Consider the following 21,263-nt stretch of genomic DNA (forward strand, 5'->3'; position numbering starts at 1 on the left):
ACAAATTAATGCAGAAAACTATGAAATTCCAAAGGGTTCACATACTTTTTCTTGCCACTGGTATGTACTGTACAGTTGCTAGTTACAACAAGGACATGTTGTGTTTGGTTGTGTCTTAGAGAGCAGATGTTGCTGTTGAGAAGCAGCTTTAAAATAATCCAGTTAAACTGAGAAAAGAAAGAGATCCACACCTTTTCTCCAACTGCCCCTGGAAGACCCAGCTCGCCTGAATCGCCCTGTTGTAGTAAAGATTTGGTCAAAAAATGTGATCAAACATAAATTTGATTTTCCATCTAATTCTCAAACTGTAAGAATTTTGCTTTTTTTTCCAAAAGAAGATGAAATTGTCTTTGTGAAAACAGCTCCTGAACTTCAACCCTCAGGCATCTCTGGTAGCACCAGTTAACTGAAGTCTGGGAGATGAGATGTTTGCTACTGACTCGAGCATGGCTCAGTTCTGTATGTGCTATGTGTCATTAGCTGTTTAACATATTTCATTGCAACAATTAGCATTTGCATCAACACATTATAAATGTTAACATTTACTATTAGAATTTAGTAGTAGAGAAGTAACAATCATTCCCACAGGGTCATTACCTTCTCCCCCTTTGGACCAGGAGTTCCTGGGCTGCCATCAGTACCAGGCAAACCAGGCAAGCCCTGAAGGCAAAAAGATTTGGTTCAGATATACAGAAGCTGTTGATCTGGTTAGACTACACAATCATTCTATTTTCTCTTCAGACACAGGTGTGTTATGACGGTTATTGGGCAAGTGGGGTTGAGAGGCAAGAAAACTAACACTTACAGGTTTACCGGGTGCCCCCTCTTTTCCTGGTGGTCCAAATGCCCCAGAACTCAATGCTGTGCCAGTTGTAGATGGACCAGGAGGACCTGGGGGACCAGGAGGACCAGGTGGCCCAGGTAGTCCCTATAAGAAAAACAAACAACACAATTTACAGTCATCTGAGATGTCTTTGATGTTCATTGCGTATTTACGTTGATGGTCAGGACACAGGCCGATTATTGTTAGAGCAACACTAATGAGGTTCTCTTCTACCATAGTTCATTCACTCAGCTTGTTAAATGTCCTCACCCGAACAGATTCCATGTCGAGGAACCCTGAGCCTTCCATGTCCACAAAGGTCTGAAATATAGTCAATGAAATCACAGATGATTGACAGAGGCCGCCAGTCAAGGTGTGTAAAGCATGTGACTGACGATAAACTCACCGATCTGAATCCCTGTCCTGGTGGTCCAGGAGGTCCTGGGGGTCCCCTGGGGCCAGGCTGACCCTCTCCACGATCCCCCTGTATGAAGATTCATTAAGATGAGATGGACTATTCCTACAGAGGACCTCTTCTGTGTGTGAACTCACATTAGTCCTTCAAGTTTTTTCACGGTTAGATTTGATCTTACCTTCTCTCCTCTGGGTCCAGGATCACCTGGGGTTCCTGGGAAGCCTGGAGGTCCCTCAGGTCCCTTTGACGAAGAAACCATAATGTTAGAAAGAAGCTGTAACAGTCCATCACATTAGTTGACCACTGACCAGTGTTGTTCGTACTACTTACAGTTTTTCCATCCTCACCAGGATCACCCTACAAGATTGACAAAAAAATCTAATTAATCTTCTCAGACATCAAAAAGAAATCAGTCAAATCAAAGACTTTTTTATTTTCAGGTAAAAACTTAATCTTAAGTCTACTAACTGGCTCTCCCTCTGCTCCTGGTGGTCCCTGGGGGCCTGGTGGCCCAGGTGGTCCTCGGGGTCCAGGGACCCTGGAAACAACCGAGCCATCGCTGCCAACTGCCAGCTCTGTTGCGGGGCCCGAAGGGCCAGGGGGGCCGGGGGGCCCTGGGGGGCCAGGCTCCCCCTTTTTTCCTTGGTAGCCAAAGCCTGCACTTCCCTGGACATGAAGACATCAGGGTTAATTAAGACTGTGGAGAATTTACAAATCTAAACATTTTGACATCTGTTAATTGAGATTCACTGACAGCAGCACTGCTAAATTCCTCTGTGTCAGAATCAGGAATGAAACTAACGTGTTCAGTTTAGAGTTAAACTCTGCATCCAACCTGTGCAGCTACGTTAGTTAACTGTAGCCACTGAATTTCAGTTATAGTAACCAGAAGCTCTGCTGATGCTGGTGAATGTTGTGTTCCTGTAAGATAGCTCAAATGTTAGTGTGTGCTGTTTATTTGAGAAGATTGTTTACAGAAGTGATTTTACTTTAACCTCTGTAAGAACAATTTTCCCTCTATAGTAACAGTAGTGTACTCTGTACACTTTACTTCTGGTCTTCTATGCATTGCCGGACTTGTTCTAGTAAGGGACCATGGTGACAAGCTACAAAACTGTCTGATGTTGAGCCACAGAAACTAAAATCATGGATCATCTGTAACTTACCTTTGCTCCTTTCTCTCCAGGTTCACCCTAAAAGAAGAAACAGTGATGTCACATATGTACAAGCATGTAAATCTTTTGAAATTTCAATTTTTTATTGTGTTGTTATACAATGTGATCTGATCTTAGTTCTTAAGAGTATTAACAAATATATTGTGCCTAAAATAATAACACAACAGAAATTCTGATCTTTTAAGTCAAACAATCTACAAATGGAGAAACTTTGGGACTGTGGCTAATTTAACAAGATGACTGGGCGGCCAGTCAAGACGAACCTAAGAGCACAACAAACACTCTTTAATGAGGTAAAGAAACAACCCAGAGTGACAGCCTAAGATTTGAAGGCATCACTGGAACTGATTAACATCTGTGTTCATGAGTCCACAGTAAATTAAAACATTGAACAAGCAGGATATTTATGGCAGGACACCATGAAGGAAGCTGCTGCTTACTGAAAAGAACATTGCTGCATGCCTGAAGTTTGTCAAAGAGCACATTGACACTCCACAGCAGTATTGGCCAATTGTTTTGTGGACTGATCATCAGGACTTCATCAAGGCCTGGCCAGCTAACAGTGACTGGGGGGAACATGAATTCCCAAGTGTGAGAATAATGTGAGAATGTCTGTACGTCAGCTGAAACTCTGTAGAAGTTGGATGATGCTACAGGACAATGAACAAAAACACCAGAGCAAGTCTACTTTATGTAGGTACTTAAGGCACATTCTATTTGTTAATACTACGGATTTAACAGATACAAGCACTGCACCTAATAATAATATGTCATTACAGGTAGAAATCAGAGTTGTTTTAGTGTGTTTCTCCTGTGTCATGCTTCAATTTTAACACACTGCTCAAACACCACTAGCAACAGTTATGTTGTAGTTTAATCTTTGATGCTGTTTTCTGTGCTAAATGACAAAGTCAAATCAGTCTCAGGCCAATGTCAGTGTTGTCATTTTTGAGTACTTTCCTCATTTCATTTTTGTTGTTGTGGCTTTTGGCCTTTATTCAGTCTGTGGAACAAGTAAGTTTAAACACTCAAACACTTTGATGTACTAATATAATATAGTTACAAAATACGAAATGTAACATCAAATGTCTTGACGTTGCATGTGTCTGCAATAAGTTAGTTGTGGCTCCTTCTAGTATCCACGTGGGACATTTAACCAAATCTGCCCATTATTGCAACACAGCATCCTCAGTGCACTACAACTCTCAAACCACAAATCACAAACTATTTGTCCAGTACATCCACTGTCAGAGCAGGAAAATACAAGGTCCGAACCTTCTCTCCACGGATTCCACCTTGTGAGCCGGAGCTAGCGCTCGATTCTCCCTTTGGCCCAATTGGACCTCTGTCTCCTTTCTCTCCTCTATCTCCTCGGTCACCCTTCTCTCCTTTAGGCCCAGCTGGTCCTGGAAAACAATGACAAAGAACAGTGTCATTACTACCCACATAAAAAGGCCTTTCAGAAATGATTAATGATTGTATCCCACGTACCAAACAATAAACAGGACATTCCCTGCTCCCAAAAGAAGAGGAAAGAGGAGAGGAAAATGAGTTTTTGTACAGTGAAGAGAGAATCCCTGACTAAACGGCTGTGATTTATAGGCCATATGAAGGTTTTGAGGTAGTTGTTTATTTCCCCTTTCCACACATTTATTGCCCCTACGTTGACCTCTTTGGCACTTCTAGCTGTGTGTGTCAGTTTTAGTGACGGTGCTATGAAATACAGCCCACTTCTTGAGTTGTGTTGGAATCAGCCTTCACCAACACTTCTGACATGCAAAGCAAAACCATGTCCACAGTAGGGAGACTTCTGCAATATTTGTGTGGTGCTTAGAATTTAGGAGTGGAAAAATGGATCATATGCGTCATACATAAGCATATAATCTTCACTGAATAAACTGATGCCATAGATCAGAGTATTAGTATCCTAAGCTAATATGCGATACTAGTAGTCCTGCATGTCCAGTCCAAAATCAAGAACTGTTTCTCCATCATTTTTCCAGACATCCAGACCATGCAGCACGCACAGTTCACATTTTTTCTCTCACTTGAGCCCTTCTATTTTCTTCCTGTGAGTTTATATTTTCAGGGGATTACAGCCTCAACATCCTAATTTTCCATCCTCTTGGCCTACATACTGTACATCCACCACCGTCTTAAGTAGAAAAATTCATGCAGTCCTGTTTGTGTGCTTTTGAAATCAATGTGAAGCTCTGCATGTGCAGCACACACATGACGCAAGCACAAGAAGGAACGGGAAGTATCTTTAAAGTCTTCCTTATGGAAGGGGTTTTGGATACTTTTCTCTGCATTTAAACTCCGCTTTAACCCACCTGATGGCCCAGGAACACCAGCTCCAGTCTCCACTGAAACTGAAACTTGCTGGGAGTCACTTGCTGAACACAAGGCAGAGGAAAATGTTAAATTAAGTCTCCTGATGAAAGGTAGGTACCTGTCCACATCTTGTAATAGACTAGATGTCCACTAGATGGAGACATCTCAGTGTACAGAAAGCTGTCCTTGTTCGTGACTATGAACACTATGTTCTGTTGTGAAACATCCGTCTTCTAGTGAAATTAAAAACTGGCAGCACATCCATGTGTAAAAAGTCTCTGAACAGGACGTACACCAAACAGAACTCTACAAGGCATTTAAATTGAAAAAAGAAAAAACAAATGAGACAAACTTTGTCTAAAAGCACAGTAATCTGTTTTCAGGACGTGTTGACTGCATTGAGATAATCTTACCTGTCTCTCTTGAAACAGACACCTCCTCCCTCCTGGTGTGTGGTGGCACCTGAATGGGCCGAAAAGATGCAGGAGCAGTCTGCAGGAAAAAAACAACAGCAGAGGGAGAAACATTTGAAATTGGAATCAGTGACACTGGCTCCATTTCTACTCCCCAAACAATCCCAACCAAAATGACTCATGTTTTCACCACTTGCCATTCCACTGCATGTTTATAGTGAGTGCGGCTGGTGCTCTCATCCTAACTAACAAGAGTGTTTCCCAGCTCTGCATCAAGGCTTTTTTAAACGTGACTGAGTCAGGCATGTACTTGTGTGTTTGTGTCCTCGATGTATTAATCACTGTCAGACATCTAACTGGGCCCTGTGGCCACAACTTTTATTTGAACCTCTTTTGGGAATCAGTCCACTGAACCTACCTGTAGCTGTATTACCTGCAGTTCTAGTGAAACATGGAGCACAATTACTGAGTTCATTTAAAATACAACTTCCATTAGAGTTTGTCTTTGTGGATTTGTGGATTCATCCTAATGCAGCTACTCCAAAGCCCAACTTCAACCTCTACAGCTGAACTAGATCAAACAGAAACAGAAGAATAAGGATTGTGGATGTTTGAATGTTTACCTCCTCTTTCTGCCCAACTCTTCTGCCATATTTTAATACAGTAATAAGAGGAATCGATTCAAAATGCCTTCATATATTTATACTTTTTATGCTTTTGTGTGACCTTCATAGTAAAGTAGCTTCGATTTTATCAACAAAAGAACAACAGGCCAGCAGGAGTTACTGAATGTTAAAGGAGGTTTTTCTTTCCAAATTGCTTTCGGGTAAAAACCAAAAGAGTGGGGGAGGCAATAATGCAAATGCCCCACTGTCTGAAGCTCATTCTTCACTAGTGACACACCTCAAATTGTCACCTGTGGAATTCAGGAGAGGAGCCGGATAAAGAATGTAGGAGAGAGGGCAGCTGAAGGAGCAAAAAAGAAGCCAGTGTTGATAATTAACCAGTTTCCTTTTGGGAAACTGTGTTCCCCGCTGTGTTGCACAGCACAGACTATGCTAAGAATTTGGCTGGACCATTATTGACTGTTCTAAGTTGATATCTGCATTAATGTGATAAAGAATACCCTGCTTGTTCACTTTACCTATCCATCATAGCTGGGGATGATGGGTGGGAGGTTCCCATCTTTAAAACATAGTGATGATGGATTTGAACCACCCAACCCCCTGAATCTAAGAGCAGGTATGCAGCTCTGTTAGCAATCAGCATATTCCTCCTCCCCAGGAGGTGCAGTTTTTAAGTGCGTGTGCTATGAAGAATCAAAGAGGAAACACTGGAATTTTCACATGATTGTGTGGTTGGCCTGAGGATAAAGGAAAAACAGTCCAGCTGTTTATCAAATGTACAAAACAAGTTCATACTGGAAAAACTAAAATATAAAAACAACTAACAAACTCCTCCATCTTAAGGAAAATCAGCCATTCAAACCTTGTGCAATGAATGTTAACAGCAACTGTTATGGTCAGCATTTCTGTGTTATTTGATAGACATGTAATACATATACAGACAGTAAACTGAAACATGACCAGGAGTTTGCAGGAACATAATTTAACTACAACACCATTTCTAAGAGACATTTATTATGAAGATGAAGATGAAGAATACTTTATCTAATGTTCCTTCTGTAAAATAAAGATGTGTATTATCTGTGTATTAACTTCTTCTGATTGGAAACTAAACAAATATTTCAGGAAGCTCTTTCAGAAAACTAGCTTGTTTCTACTTTCTGAACACAATGCATTAGAAATGTGTACTGGCCATATCAGTAAAGTTTACGCAGATCACGTCATCAGAATTCTGCACTGGACACAGGACACTCAGATTCCAGCAGTAACAATGATAAGGATGACTCACTAGCTCTGCCATCTATCACCTTGAATTCCAGGATGACAAAGTGGAAAGTTTCACTCATACCGCTCTCCTTCTCCAGCCTGTCTTTGCCCTGACTTGTCTTAATTGCACTGGTTGGACAATTGTGCAGAGTGCAGGTTATCTCTTCTGTGAACAGGCATCAGATGGAAAAACAGCAGCAGGTAGGCATTAGATGCCAGCTGTTGTGTTTTATATTACATTGCATATTACATACTAATAAATGCCTATTGAACAGATGGAAAGCCCCTTGTAAACTTCCAGAGCTACAAGGCAGAATAAGTAGAGCAGTAATAATGAGGAGACTTCCCACTGGAGGTACCTGCCTGTCTCCTTCTCCCACTTTCTTTCCACCTCTGTCACTTCCTGTACACAGCTGATTGAGAAACCAGTCAGAATAACAAGGCCTGGAGGTGAGGGGGGTGGGGGGGGCTCTGACTTGGATCACATCGAGTCCAAATTGACATCTGGTTTTCCTGCACTATAATTGTGAGTGGGAGTGCACGCACGCACTGTAGTGATTGTGCAGGGTGGAGATTGTGGTACCATATGCCTCAGCCTGCGTGGCTGTCTGTGAGGATGGGAAGATGTGAATGTGGGTGTCTGCAGAATCTCACTGCGTCTAAATCTGGAACTCTAAACCTACAGAATGGGCACATTTAACTCGCCAAGCTTAGTTGCTTTCCAGTGTGATATGAGACAGGTCTTTATGTAAAACGCCTTTGTCCCCAGATGTATAAGACAGAGGAGCTCCAATTTCCAGACATCAACTCAGCAGTTTTTAATCTCCCCCGTGGGCTGAAGGTTCACTCACTTATACTGAGTAACTTGAGACATGAGTGGTGTATGTCCAACACTGGGATGACTCCGTTTTGGACAGCACAGTCTGCTGTTAATAATCTGTTAGCCAGGTATACATGTCTGGTTTGATCAGCTGTTTAAATCCTCTTTAAGGAGAGCAAAGCATTCCTCCTCCTTTCATTCATTCTCCTTCTCAGTTTTTAATTTATAGTTTGACATCGGACTCCCGGAGCAATTTCCAGAGATGATAGAGCAGCCACTGACGTTATATTTCAAGGCACGATAATTGCAAGGAACAGTGGATATTGTGAGATTTCTCATAATGAAATGAAAAGAAGAGCATCAAGTCGCTCCATACCGTCCATCTGTGTCGCTCCACAGCTGGTTTCGTGGGTCTGACTTCCTCATGGCCACTTCCATCACCAGATGCCTGAATAGACAATTCATACAATTAACATTTACCATGTCAAGCCCACAGGACCGTGGCTCTATTCAGTGTATACAGACCTGTAATATGTGGAAAATGAACACATTCAATGCTGTGTTTTAATTTCACTTGTGGTTAAGTAGTGAACTCACTAAATTGTCATCACATATGTTATTTGCACTTATGATATGAAGTCAAATGTTTTTTTTTTTTCATTTACAGTGTCACACAGGTAACAGTAAACATATCTCCTACAGGTAACTCCTGTATGATTCAAAGCTCCTTTGTGATCAAACGTCCTGAATGTGTCCTTTATGATGTCACACAGCTGTGTGTGAGGCCATCACTTGAGATAAAAGGCACATCCTGAAATCGGAAACCTGCCATTCTCGCTTGGAATGTGATTTTATCCCATCTAATCCAAATGACGCATCAAAGATTTGATAAAAACAAGCAGTAAAATTTTGAACCTCATTCTGTCACTACGGTTTTGGTGGTCTCAGCAAACAGAACAGCTGTGAGGCAAATGTTTTACTAAATAACAATGACGGCTGCTGGTGGGCCGGAGCAAGGCACCTGTGTTTGTGTGTGGGTGGTCAGAGTCAGACTTTTATCTGCTACAGATTTACTATTGCTATTAAAATGTCATGACTTGTTACTTAATGACTTACTTACCCTAATTTAAATACTTACCTACAAAGTTCAGTAACTTATTGCAACTCTACTTTTTAAAGTGCCGTCATTTATTGCAATTTTAGTGTGAACACTCCTGCCTCATTTTCGAATCAGGTCAGTCAGCTGTTGTTGGTATGCAGTGGTAACAGATTTTCATCATCCTATTAATCACCTAAACCACCAGTGATCCTGCTGATTAGATTTGTGGCATGTCAAACATTTTGGTCAGCTGTCATTCAGTGTAAACGGTCTGATATCCCACAGGACTGCTGCTAGAATACATGTTCTAAATGGGAGTGAGCTTGTTTTATCATCATTGTAGTAGCTGATTTTAAATGATACTGCTTGAGCTACATTACAGAGACTGATGGAAGGCACAGGCACGTAATAATGTCTGCACCTTCCAGCCTTCTGCAGCCCCATATCATTTTCCATCACGTTCTCCTTCACTGTTGAATCACAAAAATTAAAGAGTAAGGACACTGCCAGCTTGGTTAAATAAACTTTATTAGAAGGACGGCAGATTTGACTCCACCTGATTATGGGACTTGACACGTCGGTTGGTGATAAGCTGAATGACATCATAACACTGAGGGAGGTGCTGCCATGTGCAGCCAAAAACCTTCACATGGTTCGGGCATAAATGATCTACCAACCTGCAGTCCTGCAGTCTTCCAGTCACATAGAGCACATTATCTCCGCAGATTAGTGATTAGTTCTCACTCACCATATCAGAGTCATCCTCCTCCTCTTCACAGTGTCTCTCAGCAGCACGGGGGTCTCCAACCACTCTCAGCTCCCCGATAACCCCCTGTTACAAAACAAGGACATGGTATTTTGATGTTTGATGATGCATATAGTAATGTGAGAAAAGCAGTTGTTCTCACAGACTCACACACGCACACACACAGCCTTACTTTGAACATATAAATATAGGAGGTTATCTTGGGACTTTTGCTGATATTTCTCAGGGAATTCCCATTTCTTAAAATCAGAGAGTCTCTTGATGTCTCCAGTTTTAGCCTCTGTCTGTGAATTCCCCCCCCCACCACCACCACCACCAGATGATTCGATGTTCCCATACATGTTGCCACACTGGAGGCTCACACTGATAGCATGAATGCTATCTTCCAGCTTATCATAGGCCCATTAGCTCCTTATGTAGAGGTGGAGTCTGTGCTGCTGAGCTATTTGAAGTTGACCCTTCAGAACACATTTTGGCCCTGAGACAATATTCTAATGGATTTGTAACTCTCTTTAACCCTAAGACTTTGAAGATAAGTAGCACAGACCCTGTCTCTACACGACTATTGATGGCCGTAACTTGTGCAGTGTGTTGTGTCCTTTTTCTGACAAACTGCTTTAGATATTTGCAATAAACCTCTGATCCCTTTTACAAGACAAACTAGTGGTGGATAGTATGAACAAGGGGCTTCTCCTCAACAAATCCTGTTTCAGAATGAATCCATTTTTCTAAATACATAATGTAAATATTTAGATGCGAGAGACGCTTGCCAAGTCTTCATTCAATTAGGGAAATTAAATTCACAAGACCTTGGGATCTATGAGCCATTCTAAGGTCATCAAAAAGAGCTCTTTATAAAACTGCTTTCTGAGAGAATATCCAACCACAGATAAATAACGAACATAGGCCTATGACAAAAAAACACAAAAAAAACATGGGGACATTGCAGATTTACAAAGTGGTGTACAGTAAAATAGGCAGCGGTTAACAGCAATAAAAAAAGATGAACAGATAAAGTTTTAGCTAGGCAACACTGAAAATGTTATTTCCAGGCCAGATGGGAAGGGAATAATAAAATAATTGCGGTGAAGATACTGTTATTATCAGGACATTTGTTGTGGTTTATGTCTTCCTGCATTCCTGTTATTAGTAACCAGCAAAGCTCCATATGCAGAGGTGCTGAAGAGTGAAGTATCACTATAATGAGTTAGATCAAGGTCATTTTAGAGGTGGTGTGCAGTATGTCCACAGAATATATGGTCATTATATACACACACATAAAACAGTTACGTATTCATTGTTTTTGAATGGAATCTATTTCAGGCAGGAACTGCTTCTAAATAACAATATATTCAAAGACAAAAAAGAGACAGAGAAGATAGAAGATAAACATTAGCATGAATACAACATAGCTCCTCATCCCACAGCGACCTGGATGTGTAATTTTAAATTCAAAAGCAATAAAATAATGATCTCTCATTTAAAGTATATTTTATTTTTACATATATTTTATAGTAATTGTCAAAGTACTATCAAAAGTCCAGAGTCTCAATTCCCTGTATTCTAGGGGATAATAATAATAATGGCATACTTTATTGATTGCCTTGTTGTTTGGACAGCTGCAGTAGATGACGGTGCCTCGACATATAGCCGGGAGGAAGCAGGAATTGAACCAGTGACCCTAGGGTTTTTATGATGTGATTTACTACCAACAAAGTTATACTGTACCTACCTACCTGCCTATGGTTTGTCTATTAAAATGGCTGTATGCACAGAAGCAGTTATCACTGACTTAGTGACTTATTTTTATATGTGCAGGTAGCTCTGGGTGAGGTACTGTAATCCTTTAACAGGTAAGGTCATTTGTTGCAGTCTAGAGTTAAGCAGTCAAGTGACCACAGTTAATTACATTCGAACTTTGAGGTCTTCCAGTTTTAGCAGTCAACTCAAGGCTGATGAGGTGGTGTAGACATTCATGTTATGGCTTTAGCCAATTTGAGCAATCAAATCATGAGAGGGTTATTCAACCAAGATGTTTCACATGCCTGACTATGGAAAATCAAACATTACCCTGCACTTTTCCAAAGCTTCATGTAGCAGGAATCCACCTAACACCACAGTCATTCTGTGCCAAAACTTTTAGCATGTATTTCTAATACTAATATGACAACTTTAACACTAAAAGAGTATAACTTTCTACATGTCTTTATACTGTTCACTATGTATATGTGTGTGTATATATGCATAATACTATGCATAACTGTCTAAAATAACTGTATAATTTATCATTTAAATGATTGACATTCTGAGACAAAGCCTCTGTACGCACCAGGAACTTTTCAGGATCAGCTCCCCCAGCTTGCCCGACAAAAACTCCAGCACCGGCCTCCAGCTCCATCTCATCTGGGGACCTCTCAAAGCGCTTCACCTGAGGGTCTATGTCACAGTTGAGGTAGAACATCACTTTGTCATCTCTCACAGCGATAGCGAAACGAGTCCAGGTATCCCTCATGGAGGGCGCACGGAACCTGGCTGCTTCATATGACGTCTGTGAGTCAGGCTCTGTGTAATACAGGATGACATGCTGGTAGCCACCCTGCACGGCTGACAGTTTAACACCCACATATATTATCTGCTGTGTGATATCTGTGACAGAGAAAATGACTCCGCCCCTGTCGGTGGTGGGTTTCAGGTTGAAGATTAGGGCAAAGTTTCGGTAGAATGGGCTCGGGAGGTGGGCATGTGCCAGCTGGCCTGCGTTGGCATCTGGACCAAAGACGTATCCAGGGCTGTTGTCAGGTCCGTCAATCTGGGTGATCTCACTGGGCGGAGGATCCCCAATCAGCTGCAGCAGGGAGACACCACTGTCTTCTAGAGAGGGAGAGAAACAGGATGTTTGACCACAGCATGTAGAAAATAAACTGTGGGTTAGATGGAAGGGCAGCATGGCAGGGTACAATGTTAGACCAGCCTCTGTTGGGCTGTTGGTGGTTGGTGTAAAGTGAATGTGTCTGATCACTGCAGTACAAGTGTTGTTAACAAACAGGGGTGTATTATAGTCTTTGTTGTACTAAAACAGCAACATAAAAACCATCAACAGCATAATTAGTCTTAGGTTAACATAAAGAACATTAACAAGTGGAAATAGAAGTGTACCACAGCCACCTCCAACTAAACTATGAGTTTCCTTGAGAAGCACTGTCAAACTCACAAATAAACCACTTCAATACTTGTATGGGAATGGTTGACATCCGCAAAAAAAGCTGAAGGTGGGCCATGTGAGGCTAAGAAAAGCCGATCACTTTAGCAGACATTCTCAGACAGGACAGATGCCAAACATCTACTTCCACAAACTGAAAGGAGATCTAAAGGCATAGTCCGGGAGACACTGCGCATGAAGAAGATGACAGATTTAACTTTTATGAGAAGAGCTAGAAACAAGCTCTGTATAATCAATCTACTGCGTGTGGAACAGGGTAAAAGATGTCAAAAGAAAAACAAAAAGTGACATCTGCTAAATGTCACTGCTTCAGGGCACAGAGGGACCAACAGCTGGGGCCCTTGCATTTCTTTGCTCACTCTTCCATCACCCGGGGTGACTCATGCGAGGTCAGTGCATAATTATTGGAGTCATTTAACCCATTCACACAAATACTAGAGACAGTTTAACTAGCATCAAACTTCAAACTAAACCTTTCTGCTTTGATCAAAAATCATGTTTCCTCTGGTTTAGAAAAAAAAGAATCTGAAAATCACTGTTTTGATGGAGTTTCTGTTGCTTTGAAGAAATGCTTTGGTTTACCACCTGGCAACTAATGTGCAAACTCTGTTTCTCAGTTCAAAGCCTCCCCACTGTCCAGAGTGCTGGAGATCAGTGGGGTCTGCAGTTGGCTTTGTTGAGAGCTTAAACACACGAGGTGCTTAGCTGAACCTGAGGTCATGCTTTCTGCTGTACAACCATAAACACCAGGTTGAATATTGCTCACGCTGTCTGAAGAATAAAGGCTCTTTGGTTTCATTCTGAGATAACAGAGAACGCGGTCAAGCTGTAACAGGATGGTGATAAAAATACTTAAAGTATAAATATTGCACAAAGGGATAAAGTTTCCTTTGTGCAATCGGACAGGCATTTCTAAATAAGATACACACTAGCAGACCACACATACGTCACCCTGGTAAATATAAAATAGTAATTAATACGTGTCAAAGCCAAACAAATCTGGAAATTTGGGTCAAATTCAAAATAGTATCTTGATGGAAAATCCAGTAGCATATCCAATAGCATGTTTTAGCCCAGAGCCACATGAAGGAGAATTTACTTTTCTGCATTTTAAAATCCAGAGACAAGAAGTTAAGAAAAAAAACAAACACTGCCTATCTAACCAATAAATGAGAGTCCTACATTCAGATCATCTCAGGTACTCTTTGGGTCCCTGAATGCAGCACGGATGGAGGTTAACAATAAACGTCGCTTGCACCAGGCCGGCCAGATGTTTACTCTGATAAAGTGAAAATGAGAAACCTTGAGGGTCTCTTCAGTGGGCCTGTGCTCACATGTCTGAACCTGGCTACCTTCTGTGTGCACAGTCCCAGTAGAGCTGGGAAAAAGACAGAACTCAGTAGTAGCTCCGTGGTGATATCAATCATGTGAGGAAGCACAACCAGTTTAATTTGTACATCCTCTTGTTACGAGTGCTGAAATATAAATGGGAGCCATCTTTAAAGAGAGAAACACCTCATACCTTATAAATCTCCCCAGTGAAATATGTTTTGTCCTCAATGACAATAAATATCTCTACTTGCTGCAGTCCACTTCCTTCTTTAATATGCATGCAACATTTTAAACACAAATTTGCAGCTGGTGATGAAAATGATTTGATTTGTGTGCAAATTAAATTTCAAGGTCTGTAATAAGTTGATTTTCTAATGGATTTGCCAAATGAACAGCAGACATCTGTTTAGAACATGTGTCCACTAGTTTTTCCAAACCCCTCATTAGTGAAACATCTCCCCTGTTGGTCATCACTCACGTCAAACAGATGTGCATTCTTTTGCATTACATTCATACCTGTACGAAAACGAAGAAACATACATTTGATCAAACACTGAATAAACTTTTTTTTTTACAACAAACCGAAAGAAGCATCTTTAAGTTATTGTACTGAATGCCAGTAAACTAAAGAAGAGAGATAGGGCTTGTAAATCAAAACTATTTCATTACCAGACCTAAAGGAGATAAAAAGGTTTGACCTGATTCAGGCTTCCAAAGAAATGCATTGCTGTTCAGTCTGTCTGCAGTGTCAGCGAACGGCCAGCCAATCGTTCCTCCTCAGAGATCAAAAAATGTTCGGTATACAAAGGGTTCAGCATCAGCAATTTACGTTTTCCCAAATAGCCCTTTGTTAACCAATGACAGCTTCAAGACCAATAGGGCATAGAAAGGAGCCGTTGATAAATGGAGCGGCGCCGGGTTTATGGTGCTAGTTTGTCTTGTCAAGATGACCGCTTACTGACCAGGAACACAACTCCTTTTCATTCCCTGTAAGTTTCTAGTATGAGTTACCAGACTTTGGGATACCCTGTTGATAAAGCTGTATATACACTGTGAGACTGTATATACAGCTTTAGGAAGTGCAAGATCCAGTATAATCCACTGGAAAACATTGAAACATCTGGCCAGTCTGAGAGTAGTTTGTATTTTCACTGATGACACTCCATCACCATTTAAAACATCCCTTGGGGCCTGCTGACAGGGGCAGTGATCTCTCCCCTCACTCTGCACCGAGCTGGCCGCTCCTCAGTATTTGGAGTGTCAGAGTTCACCTCTGGAGTGCACCTGGAGACGTGAAAGTTTATAATCCCACGACTGTAAAAAATGTCTACAATCACTATACATTTGCAACATAAACTATGTCTGTCTACTGATTTTAAAAGTAAGCAACTTAAAGATGGGTCACATGATATGTGAAGTCTGCTTTGCTTCAGTGTCTGTTGCTGTTTACAGGGTTGACAAGCGTCAGTTGTTATATTCATAATAGTAATTCATTAACAGGCAGTAGGTGGAATCAATTGTATCTGGGTAAATGAGATACTTATATTAGTTTGACATGACAAATATATTTAACTGTAGTGACCTGTTTTCTTGTTTAACAAATTGTAAACATTGTGAACTGTAAATTTTTTTATCTTCTGCAAAGAGGTATAATACACTGTTTATTTTATGGAACTTATAAAGTACAAACCCTGTAGCAACATTAAATGTATAATGACAGATTCATGTTCTTTAATACACAGCCCAGCCAAAAAAACAAAGTCACCACCTGGATTTAACTAAGTAAATAGGTAAGCGCCTCCCATTGGATAATTACTGCATGGATGATGAAGTTATTTAACCCTAACTGATACAGTGAGTAGCTTTTCATTTCTCAAACAGCCATGTTAGAAGACACATCCAGTGGTCATGGAAAAGATGTTAATCTGTTTCAGAAGGATCAAATTATTGGTATGAATCAAAGAAAACAACTAAGGAGATTGATGAAACTACTAAAACTGGGTTAAGAACTGTCTAATGGAAGAACGTCATGTGGTCTGATGAGTCTAGATTTACCCTGTTCCACAGTGATGGGTACATCAGAGTAAGAAAAGAGGCTGGTGAAGTGATGCACCCATCCTGCCTAGTGCCTACTGTACAAGCCTGTGGGGGCAGTGCTATGATCTGGGGTTGCTGCAGTTGGTCAGGTCTAGGATCAGTAATGTTTTGTACCCAAAGAATGAGGTCAGCTGACTAACTGAATATACTGAATGACCAGGTTATTCCATCAATGGATTTTTTTTTTGGGGGGGGGATGTGCTGGAGAAGTCTTTGCACAGCAGTCTGACTCTCCCATCATCAATACAAGATCTTGGCAAAAAATGAAAACAACTCTAGATGGGAATAAATGTTGTGACATTGCAGAAGCTTATTGAAATGATGCCACTGCAAATATGTGCCGTAATCAAATCAAAGCCGTCCAACAAAATAATAGTGTGTTTTTTTGTAGTCAAAACAACCTCCCACTACAAGATGTGTGTGCCACAGTGTTACTAATCTGAAAAACAGAAACACAGGATGTTGTAAATATGAAGGTATTTATTTAAAATGTATTCTGTCAATCACCAGGCACACTTTGCAGGATATTTAACCTGATGAAACAGAATGCTCTGAACAAGAGATCAAACCCAAAAACCACATCACAGTCCAGGAAGAACATCTCATGTTTCATATTACCCTAAAGAGTGAGCTGTTAATGTCAAACCACAAAAAGGAAGATGTGCCTACCACAAGCTGTTACTCTGTGGAAAAGGACTACTATTCAAGTTCTCTACCTCTAGGTGAAGACCTTTTGAGGCACCACACCAGGTGTAAACAAACATACCACCAGCCTTTTGAAACTACAAGGCAAAAGTGTTTATGATGCAGACAGAAGCATGGTGTAAATGCTTCCAAATAGGTCTACACCTCATCCAAAAAGCTGAGACAGCCCCGAACTCCCTCAGAGTCTATTACACTTTTTAAACAGCGTCATAATTGTGCCATTATGCATCTTGAGATATTTTAGTGCTTCTGTGTTGTGTTTTGCAACGCTGCCTAATCAGTTCTAGTTTTGTACGAGTGCAACACAAACTAGAGGGGGCAATGTGTTTCTGGCAGCAAAGAAGTCGGACTCCACGGGCCCATAATTGGAGCCCTCCTGAGAGCCAAGTCAAAATGAGTCCCTGGCAAGCAGCACACAGAAGAGCTGGAGCCAGCTCTGGGCTTTCCTGTCATGAGATACAACATCAGTCTCAGCTCAGTGGAACCATGGTGCTACAAATCAGTGTCAGACCACCAAAAGGGTGTACAAGCCACAAAACACAGACTGCATGTACACACACATCCAGATACCACTAAGAAAGAGTATATTTTAACAAGAAAATATCCGTTTTATCTTATTATCACTTTACAACAGAGGTGGCCCAGGACAGGATTATATTAAATTTCAATTTGACAGCCTAAAACTGACAGGGAGTAATAGAGTTTCTCATACAGGATATAGTTTTACCATAGAGAACTAACCCAAATAAATTGAAGTTGACCTCTAGACCTTGATATGAATGACTGCTCATCTTAAAAGCAAAAGACTGGTAACCATAGAAAACATTATTAAAAAGGCTAATGTGTCTTCCCACAGGGGTAGCCCCCCATCGTAAAATGATCAGATTTCCTAAGGTTTCCATGCACACTGATATCTCTACACACCGTTCAGTTTATATTCAATTGTTTTGTGCATAAACCCTTCTTGTATATTTCTTGTACCATGCTGATGTTCCGTCCAAAAACACTAACAGATGTAAGTAAATCATGAGGCATTCTTTTATGGTGGGTCATAGTTAAATGATGTAGGAGTGGGGTGGTATTAAAGCCCAGAGGAGTGCTGCCCTCCACCCCCACATCAGGCCAGCAGAGCTGTAGATAGAAGCTCCCCGGACACCACACAGTAGGGATTCTGATCAGTGAATCTGAGAGGTCAAAGGACCTGTAAGTGGGTACACACAATAGAAAACATCCCTAGATAAAGTTACAAATAAACAGAGAAACAAGCATTGTTGGCTTCAGGAGGCACATTTTAGAGCTTAGTAACACATTTTTTACAGCATGTAACTAAGCTAGAGCCCACCGATCTGTTAACCACCAAAATTCCCACAAGTGCTGTAAGACACTGGCAAAGGCACATGGGGCATTTTATTAACAGAAAGCACATGCAGTCAGAATGAGAAAAGAATCAGGTCTCTGGATTTGGGTAGAATGATACCTCACATGTACAGTAGTAACTCAGTAGCTAGAAATCTTTTGCATTAAGTCTATTTATCTATCTAACAAGTCTGCTGATACAGTAGATTTTCAGATCAAATGTTTGAATATGTGATATCAGATGGTTGTGACTGCAGTAGCCCTCTGTAAATCTCAGAATGATTTAGTAACAGAAACCACCTTATAAATCTTTAACTCCATAAAAAATCATCTCTAGGTATGAAGATGGCAACTAGATCATATTTTTAGTCAGGACTGTTGTCTCTTGAATCCCCCTATTACCTCATATTTACATATTTTTAGGTTTACTTAGTACATATGTATATTTAGCAGTTAAACACTCCTTAGACCTGTGTTACAACTGCATGAGGTTTGCAACCTAGACAATGAAAACCACACTGACAACTTGCATGTCAACACACAGAGAGTTAAAACAAATCAATTCCTAATCTATTTGGGCCCAGAAGTGTTGTTTAGTCCAGGAAACCAGAAACATTTTGTCCACTCATGTCTGTCAGTACAACAAGCTGTTAGAAAGATAGTGAAGCTGTAAAAAGACATGGTCTTGAGCTCCCGGTGATATGAGGGTAAAGGGCAGGACCCTAGCACGGAAAGGGATTCAGCTTGTTTGGTACAGAACTAACGCTACAAGGTATTCATATATATTATCAGTACTCAGTAACAATATATCAGTCATTTTGATGATTCAACATCATCTTTAGTCCCCACTGGCACTGATTCATCTATCTATGTACATGTAAACAAACATGTAACTAGTAACTAACTGCTGCTGTTTGACTCCATGCAGACAACAGATTAATTGCTCTGGTATTTGATATGCCATGTTCACTAAATCTAACTGAAGGTTTCACACAGCAATACAATCACGTGAGAAAGTTTCCCCCAGCACTTCATTAATTCAAGATAAAATTCTAGATCCAGATTACAAATAAACATTTCATTTCTTTTACTTTTGTTTAGAAACTTTCATCTGTTGAAATAAGTTACCTGAGTAAAGTAACCCTGCAGCTATCAGATATATTTTGCCTCCAGCACATCTCACTGAAAACCACTGATGCAAACATGACTGCTTCCCTTGCTTGACAACATAATATGTCCATTCCTGGACAGACAAATGCAGACTGAGCTGCCTCCAAGCCATTCACTGTCAGAAGAGACATGCAATTCTACATGCTAAAGTACCCAGAGTAATTCATGCACAAACAGTTTACAGAAGATGGACATCTGTCCTATCCAAGCTCAGATGTACTAAGGCTAACAGAAAAAGCTAAATCAGCTATGGTTTTCTCATTATTACAGGAACAACAGCAACAGCCATTATCATTATTATTATTTAGTTTTATGTGGTTGTATGTTTATATAGGTGTTTCACTATATATATATATATAGATGCTATGACTATAAAATATGCAAAATGTACAAACATCCATCTAAGCAAAAAAAAACTTTTAAATTCATAACGTACAGTTCAACACACTGCACTGTGTGTGTGTGTGTGTGTGTGTGTGTGTGTGTGTGTGTGTGTGTGTGTGTGTGTGTGTTATAATGACATTCAAGAAGTAAGTCACATGCAATCCAAAGAATAAAGAAACACATACAACAACAGGTTAAACACTGTGCAGGCAGCATGCTTGTTAGACTGTAGGGCTTCTTTATAGCAAATGAAACATGCAGTTTTCTTTTTAAATCATTTGCTGTTCCTGGGAACCAAAACACTGTTAATCTCACTGCTAACAGGGATACAGGTAATTGCTTGGTTACTGGGTATTGTGTAGTGGTGCTGAAAACATCATACAAACTGGGGAGTAGGGGTTTTGTAAAGTGGTTCAAAATGAATCCCAAAACTAGAATTCCTTTAAACCAATGATTACCTTTCCAGTTACTAACTGACAAGCACTGATACCCATCATCCTCCTCGTCAGGTAGAGTGTGGCACTCCACAGGGAGATGTCCCTCATCCAGGAGCATCCAGCAACTGTCCCGCAAGACTTCACAGAAACTCCGGCAAGGCAAAAGCGCCAGTGGACCCAGAGAGCCACAATTTGGCACCAAGAGAAGGCAGAAAAACCACTCCAAACTATGGTGGCAACGTGACCTCAACAGCCACTGCCACTCATTCAAGAATGCCTGGATGTCCTCCACACTGCTCTGGTTGAGGTGATTGGGCACAGAAAACTTTTCTCCAACCATGTAGGAGCAGAAAGGAAGAACAGAATCTAACGACAAGCATTGTGGGGATTCGGCCGTCAATGCTGATTTAGCTACTACTGTGTGGATTTCAGGCGATGTCTGGCTATCTGCAACAGACTGGCTAAATAAGGTTACTTGGCTAGGCTCCTGCTCAATCACTGATGTTTGTGTAGCATCTAAGCCATGACTCTTTTGACTGGTTGACACTGTCTGAGTAGTTGCTGATGAGGAATCAGACACTTGAGATTGAGTAGCTATTGGCATTAAGGTTGTATCTGGTCTTTTGCTAGCCTCTTGTGGATAGCCAATTAACATTTCTTGGCTATAAGGTGTTGTTTGGCTTAAAGAAAATGTCTGCCTAACAAATGAAGATTTGCCGCTCTGTGACACTTGGCTAGACAAAGCATTCTGGGTAGCTGTTGATTCACCAGCTGGTAACTGAGTAACCTCCATTAATTGGATGCCCTTAAGAACTGGAGTAGTCT

The 21,263-nt window shown here is 40.8% G+C and overlaps 1 protein-coding gene across 3 annotated transcripts in view; it reads right to left on the bottom strand.

Annotated features, from left to right (window-relative positions):
* col18a1a (collagen type XVIII alpha 1 chain a) overlaps positions 1 to 21,263 on the bottom strand; it is a 64,933-nt gene that overhangs the window by 14,789 nt on the left and 28,881 nt on the right. For 2 of the 3 annotated variants that reach the window (XM_026377137.1, XM_026377135.1), the window contains 15 exons: positions 12,067 to 12,608; positions 9,720 to 9,803; positions 8,249 to 8,320; positions 5,161 to 5,239; positions 4,747 to 4,809; positions 3,689 to 3,819; positions 2,405 to 2,431; positions 1,707 to 1,904; positions 1,569 to 1,595; positions 1,417 to 1,479; positions 1,230 to 1,307; positions 1,094 to 1,144; positions 806 to 928; positions 598 to 660; positions 192 to 236 (listed from right to left, as the gene is read on the bottom strand). In XM_026377137.1, the coding sequence (XP_026232922.1) occupies positions 192 to 236; positions 598 to 660; positions 806 to 928; positions 1,094 to 1,144; positions 1,230 to 1,307; positions 1,417 to 1,479; positions 1,569 to 1,595; positions 1,707 to 1,904; positions 2,405 to 2,431; positions 3,689 to 3,819; positions 4,747 to 4,809; positions 5,161 to 5,239; positions 8,249 to 8,320; positions 9,720 to 9,803; positions 12,067 to 12,608 (1,646 nt within the window). The remainder of the gene's footprint in view (positions 1 to 191; positions 237 to 597; positions 661 to 805; positions 929 to 1,093; positions 1,145 to 1,229; positions 1,308 to 1,416; positions 1,480 to 1,568; positions 1,596 to 1,706; positions 1,905 to 2,404; positions 2,432 to 3,688; positions 3,820 to 4,746; positions 4,810 to 5,160; positions 5,240 to 8,248; positions 8,321 to 9,719; positions 9,804 to 12,066; positions 12,609 to 21,263) is intronic. The other variant, XM_026377136.1, reaches the window with a different exon arrangement.

This window comes from Anabas testudineus, chromosome 21, assembly GCF_900324465.2.
Source record: "Anabas testudineus chromosome 21, fAnaTes1.2, whole genome shotgun sequence".
In the NCBI taxonomy this organism is placed as follows: domain Eukaryota; kingdom Metazoa; phylum Chordata; class Actinopteri; order Anabantiformes; family Anabantidae; genus Anabas; species Anabas testudineus.